At 33.4% G+C, this 7,105-nt stretch overlaps 1 protein-coding gene across 1 annotated transcript in view; it reads left to right on the forward strand.

The window, feature by feature from the left end:
• Window positions 1-7,105, forward strand: part of LOC106460170 — a 39,170-nt gene that overhangs the window by 10,969 nt on the left and 21,096 nt on the right. Inside the window, exons 2-3 of the mRNA XM_013919855.2 lie at window positions 1,552-1,688; window positions 2,803-3,026. Of these exons, the coding sequence (XP_013775309.1) occupies window positions 1,552-1,688; window positions 2,803-3,026 (361 nt within the window). The remainder of the gene's footprint in view (window positions 1-1,551; window positions 1,689-2,802; window positions 3,027-7,105) is intronic.

Below are 7,105 nucleotides of genomic sequence, written 5' to 3' on the forward strand. Positions count from 1 at the left end.
CTAAATGAAAATGCAAAATTCTTTATTATGACTTAAATATACATCAAACTACAACTAGAATGAATACAACATAAAATAAACAAAACATAAATGTAGTTATGAAAATACAATTAGAATATATAATTAATGATGTTTTTGCTCTTAAATTTGTTGTAAAATTGATAATATTCATTCACCCTGATTCTGATGTCATTTACCCCTGGGTGAATGCTTCACCCAGTTGGGTGTAATACACACTTGTAGAAGTGGATCTTTATCTTCCAGAATAAATGCTCATATGCATTTATAGTCTTGAAATCTTGTAAAAAATTTAAGATTTAATCCATATTTTCCAGTGTAATGTAAAAAAAAAAAAAGTGACTTGCATGTTCTTTTTGTGGATATACACACTTGACATCTTACATGTATTTTATATGTCTGATGATCAAAGTGGAATGTAAAGTTATTAAGGAATTCCTTTGTTGTCACAAGGAAATATGGTTAGATGCTACGAAGTTAATGATTTGTTGTGTGCTTGACATGAATTAGCTCTTTTTAATGTATGTGTAAATTTTATTAATGGTGCTAAAGTACATGTACATTATCTCCAAAGTGTATAGATGACTTGTATCCTTTTCTTATTTCTGTATATACTGCATGCAAACTTAGTCTCACATCACAAGTTTTATATTTTTTCTGAGCAAGCTTTTTTTTTCTCCTCTCCATTCCTTTTTTTTTCTGAAGCAATTTGGTCGGAGATTTACTCAAATTTTGGATACATTTAATACACATACACATATATATATATACAAATTATTTTTCTTTTTTTTTTTAATGTGATACCATTTTAAGACTAATAGTTTATTTCTTGTGTCTTTGTAATGCATTTCCATATTAGCATATGGTTGTTTTAACAATTGGAATTGATATATTTTGGCTTTCTCAAAATATACTAGTTTCTTCTTCAATCCTTATAATTTCTATCCACACAAGATCATCATACCAATTTTTAAATATCTTCTAGACCTAGTCATGAGAAAGCAATTTATGAGTCGATAACTAATTATGTGTAAGAATGATGTCTTCTGTAACCTGTTATGCATGTATGTATGCTACAGTAAATATGATTGATCATTAATGTTTATTAATGTTAGCTGTTCTAATTACTGTTGGACAAAGGTTCGAATGAAAAAAGATTGTAAGAAATGATAGAGATTTATAATTTAATATTTAGTTCCCAAAAGCACTAGTGTAATGTCAAATGGAATTAAATGGAATATAAATCCCACACCTCAAAATTGGAAGGCAATTTTGAGGGCATTAGCACTGTTAACTCACCCTTGGATTATTTCTTTTGATTTACCATTTTATTAATTTAAACCACTTAAATGTTTTTGGCAAATTATGTATGTGAGGAACTCATCTTGACTGAAAGGTCTGACTGGAGGTATGTGTCATAAAAAGGTTCAGAACAACTGGCTAATCACAGTTGTATAAAATAATAAATCTTTAACTTGCAATTGTGGTAAAAGTATAGTTAAGATATAACTGTATGGCTTTTGTTTTTTACAGGCATTGTCTAAACTTCAAGACTGTAAAGATAAACCAGTTAAAGAAAAAGCAGCCTTACTAGTGGTCATATGGAAATCACTGGGTGCTTGTGCCTCTAGCCTGAATGAAGTGTCCAATGTCTTTCAGTTTTTGTTCAGGTATAATTTTTTAAATGTCAAAATTGTTAATTGCTAATTACAGGTTAAAAAATTTTCATAAGCTTAGCTTTGTCATTTTATGTGCATATATGTAAGTAGATGATGTGATAGTATTTTATCTTTCACGATATAACACTTTGAAGGAAAGCTTGCCTTTTTTTACTTTTTGTAGAACAAGATGCACATCAAATGTTTTGTTTGAGAACTCAAATGCATTTTCTTGAAAAGGCATGCTATATTTTGTGACACAAGTGCATATGCAATCTACCCAGTAGTATTAAAAAATTAAATCATTACAGAACTATTATTATCTAAATAATTTGATTTATTGGTAATATTTCTAATAATTTAAAATAAATCATTCTAGAAAAAACAACATTGCAAATTACAAGTCATATTATGAGATAACAGCAGCTAGAAAAGTTTTAGAAACTCTTCTGTGTATTAATTATCAGTCTTAAAATTTGTAGGTTTGTTTTTAAAGTAATTAAACTACTTTAATTAAGGTCTAGAGACATCAGTTGAACAAACAATAAGATATCATTTTGTTGTTTACTCTCCCCAACTCCATTATTGCCTTAACTGCTTAGCTATTTAATAAGGCATTGTTGAAAGTTACTGCATGTTTACAGATTGTATGAAAAAAAAGGTATGCCCTGAAATTATACAAGTTAAACAGTCTAATCCAATATTAAATTATTAAAATGTGATACAAAAAATTGTTTGTAGGCTGCAGTTACTGTTCTTTTATTTATTTTCATTATGTCTAATGATGACTGGAACAAATGTAGTTGAAACCTAACAAAATATCTTTGTTTTGTAACAGAAAATAATTGTGGTTGAAAAGGTGTATTACTTTTTTTTAATTAAATGCATCAATGTATATGAGTAAACCAATTAAGAATACTGAAAGCAGTCTAGGAATCATAATGGTGAGCTATGAACCATTCATTACTTTTAAATTTTTGTCTGAAAACTTAGTTTAATTTTGCATGAGTGTGTGTGTTTTTAAAGTTTGTATATTTTAGAAAAATAAATTTGCATTATGTTGCAGACAGACTAAAAAATAAAACAAAAATAGTGGTAGCATTTATGTCTTTTTTTTTTTCTTTAGTGAGACATCTTTGGTTATCTTATCAAGAGAATGGGCTGATGTGAATCCAGTCCTGAAGGAACGCTTGCAAACAGTCATTAAAGAATGTAGCCAGTCATTGTGTCAGTTAGTAGATGAAGCTGCCCGATTATGTGGAGTATTGACCATGGCTCTTCATGATCCATGGGGAGAATCTTTACTTAGAGAACTTCTGACCTCCCCTGAAGGTTCTTTAGTATCTTTTGGTAAGCTGTAATAAATTTATGAAATGACATAGATTGAATATGTGGTTGAAATTCTTTTTATATGAAATTGACTTTTACTTTCCTACCTTTATTAATGTTTATTAGTCTGTGATTAGTAAAAGTAAATTAATCAAACTGTATATAGGTCTTTGTGTGGTTCAATGCTTCTCTGTGAGGTATACCATTAGAGAGATTACATGCACTTGAAATCCTTTCATTTAACTGTGAGCATAATGTCATCTCTTTCTATAATAACTGTCAGAGATTGCAGTTTTCTAAACCTTAAACACTATTGTCTAAACTGTTTTTGTTGCCATCAAAAGTTTCATAACCATTACAACAATGTTGTGCTATTGAGGCATTAGAACTCTATTTATTGTTACTAAAACTTCCTTACATTTATTACCCAAACCATCAGACCAACTTTAATTAATTCTAACCTGAATCTCTGTTGTAAATACAAATACTGTTTAGCCTAATAAAACTTGGCTGTTCTCATCATATTTCTTTACAAAAATAATACTAGTGGTTGAAATTGTTTAAAATTCCACAATAATGTTCCTAAAAGTATGTAGTTTCAGAAAAATAAAACATTTAATTTTGATTTTTTGTACTCTTTTGAATAAAAATTCATTATTTGATGTAGGTATTTGCCCTTGCACTTTGAATAGTTCACCTGCAAGGTGATTTTTATATGAAGTATAAAAATACTACTTTTTATCTTACAGTTTTCACATTTCATTTGTATAATCTATAGAACCTCATAAATGAATATCAAAAGTTTTTAAGGTAAATATTTATATTTTATTTTCCATTTTCTCTACCGTATCACTAACTCTATCTATTATCATCAACATACAGTTCAATGAAATGTTTAAAACTAACAAATGGAAATATGTACATACCTTTCAACTTTTCATAGAAATCCACTAGAATAGTTGTATTTTTCTTATGTGCATAATTTCACATCTTTATCTTTTCACTTATATAGTTTATTTCCAAAACAGTCTTACCTCCTCTCACAAAGCTATCTTGATCATTGTTTGCCCACTAACAATTGCTAAAAATGTTTTTACAATCAGTGCACCAGTCTTTATACACCATCAGTTTCATGCCATTTCAAAACATGTACATATCACGTGACTACTTTCCAACAACAGTATTGTGCCATCTATACTGTTATAGCTAACTCCTACTGATATTCCTGCTTAGTCCTCACTTTCTTGATTGGCATAGCATTGTTTCGACATGTTTTTTTTTCCACATTTGCTACCGTTTATGAACGTGCTTCTTTGCCATTTCAATTTTTTTTCATTAGTTTTCTTTCACTGTGTTTGCATTCATTTGTGTGAAAAAGTTTTTTTTTTCATTTATTTCTTCTTACCGATTTACAAGAGATTGTAGTTTGAATTTGCAATTAATGTAAATAATGTCTTCCCATTGTTAACTACGTGCCTTCTCATCCCCATTTTCGTCAATGTTGGACTTAATTAAGTGTCTTTTGTTGTCTAGGTTAATTTAGTGGAATTGTGAGTTACATATTGATTATTATTGTGTTTTCTAGGTAATTTCAGTTAGTTAGCATGTTTGTTATTGTTACAACCTTTGTGGACTAGATAAAGTTTGATGGTTTGTCTATTTGATATTTATCAGGCCTTTGTTAACTGGGTACTTTTTAATGGTTTATACATTACATGTCTTTACTACTTGTAATATCTAATTCATTGTTCTATCTGAATATTTTTTTCGTAAGTGTTAACTGTGGCATATCATACTAATTTTTTGTCAGTGTGGGACCTGAAATTTTTGCTTTGTTACATCACTGATGTGTTCGTTTCTTTCCCATTCATAGGGCTGAGCTGAGCTTTGGCTCCTTTTCTCCTCTTAATCTACAATTCAGTGTTCTTCACCACAGTGCCCACTTTATCATTATTTATTAATCACTCCTAGTCATGTTTTCCAGTTCAGGACCCAACCTTTCTGACTAACCTCGGCTCTTTAATTATTTTGTCAGGAGTACAAACTCTTGCTGGACATTCACACAGTGAGACTTTCTTCTAGGGGTAACTGCTCATGTTTGTTTCCTCCCATTCCCGAGACCACACTCCTCTGCTCCTACAGGATGCAGAATGAGTGGGATTCCTGATGAGAGGGTGGAAGTCCATTCTTACCACCTCTCAATATCCCTCAGTTGGGCAATGCTTTCTCCTCTTCATCTTTGAATTGGGAGCGAGCAGTTCACACATCCCTTACCTTTTCTTATGGCTTGAGACGTTCAATCTCTTTGAGGATGTGGGCTTGCTTGGAAGTTCTCATTCCCATGGGTCAGGCTCATATGAGTTCCCTTCATTGGACACCTCTTGATTAGTGGAACTTCTCTTTGGATCCCTGGCTTGGTGGTTAGACAGAGACTGTACCACGATGGGTGTGCTGCTTACTCCACCTTGTTGAGATTTACATCTGTTCACGTATTCATTTTTAGAGGGTTGGGGTTCTTACTTTAACTCCCGGGTAATTTCTGGTCTTTGGTTGATCATAGAGTCTTCTCTCCAAATCACGTTTCTCGAGCCTTTGGTATTTTGCTGAGCTTTGTCCTATTTCCTTCCTCCCCTTTGGGAGATGGTGGTTAAGGTACATTCCGACATCTCTACAGTGGTCACTGAGCCAAGGGGTACTAATTCCTAGATCTCATTTCTAGGCCCACAATAACCACATTGTGGTCTTTGCTTGCCTTTTTCCTGGCTCCTTGAAACTGGTGATGAATAGATTATCTTCTCTCAACAAGATTCTCATCAAGAAGTGGTCCCTTGTTACACAGATGTCACCACTCTCTGTCTTCATGTATGGCCTTTGTCAGTTCCATTTTCTCAGTCCAGGGACTGACTCTTATGTGTTGCATATTTCCTTTCCCAATCCTTTAGACTTTCTTTCATGTCCATTTATCATGGACGATAGTATACCTTCCAACTTTAGTTTCTCTGCCATGGATTATTTCCTTCCCACCCTTCCTTTCCTCATCTCTCCCCCTATTCATCACCTGGGTTGTTTGACGGAAGCTTGTCCACCTCGTCTGTATCTAGCTGTCGGCAGCCTTGTTGACCTCCTTCCGTTTTTCCATTTTTCATCTGGTTTTGTCTTCCCCTGTCCATTCTCTCCTTTTCTGTTCCTTTGAATTGCTCTAGTGGGTTCTCAGTGTTGTCCTGTATGGCCTTTCTTGTCCTCCATTTAGACCTTTGTCTTCCTCTTCCATCTACCTTCTCTCCTTTGGAACCTACTTCTTTCTCCTACTTGCTTGTGGTTGTCTTCATTCAGATATTTATGTTTTTAATGTTACCCTTGTCCTTTACCATTCCTCCTATGTCATCCTCTATCCCAACCAGTCCTTCCTTACTAGGACCTATGCTGCCTGTTTAGATGGTTTGTCTTACCCACCCATTTCCTGACCTTGTTATTTTTGTTTTTTTTTCTCTTTCCCAACCTACTAAAGCTGAGGACAAGCTATGGATCATTGTCTGTCAGATTGAGGTTGGGTAGGTACCTAGCTCATTTTGTTATATCTTGCTACAGCTTGCACCTATCCAGCATCCACATCTGTGGTTCACTACAAGCATTTCTGGCCAGGTTTTTAACACAAGTACAATATCAGGCACAACCCTGTGACAGATGAAACATATATGTTCTTCAGAACATACAGCAGTACTATCAGTTTTCCAGTGCTGTATGAATTAGTATCACATTCAATTGTGCCAGTATTTTCAATTCTACCCATTTTGTGTTACTTTCCTATTTGCTGGGCAAAGAGCATACCTGTTCCAGAAGTAGTTGTGGTACCCCACAACTGTGCTTCATTTTCATCTCATAGCACACTCATTCATTCTGGGCCATCACTTTCCACTTGTTTTGGTATTTGTACATCTGTACTGCCTCCACCTTTGCAATGTGTTATTCTAGCTTTGTGCGACTGAGTGGAGGTACGACCACTTCGGAAGTTAACATTTTCTTACACTGAAAATGTATTTTCAATAGGTACACTTACCTCCTTTCACACTTCCCACCCTTCATACCCACTGTCAGTGTTT

Source organism: Limulus polyphemus, unplaced genomic scaffold (genome assembly GCF_000517525.1).
Source record: "Limulus polyphemus unplaced genomic scaffold, Limulus_polyphemus-2.1.2 Scaffold722, whole genome shotgun sequence".
Taxonomy (NCBI): Eukaryota; Metazoa; Arthropoda; class Merostomata; order Xiphosura; family Limulidae; genus Limulus; species Limulus polyphemus.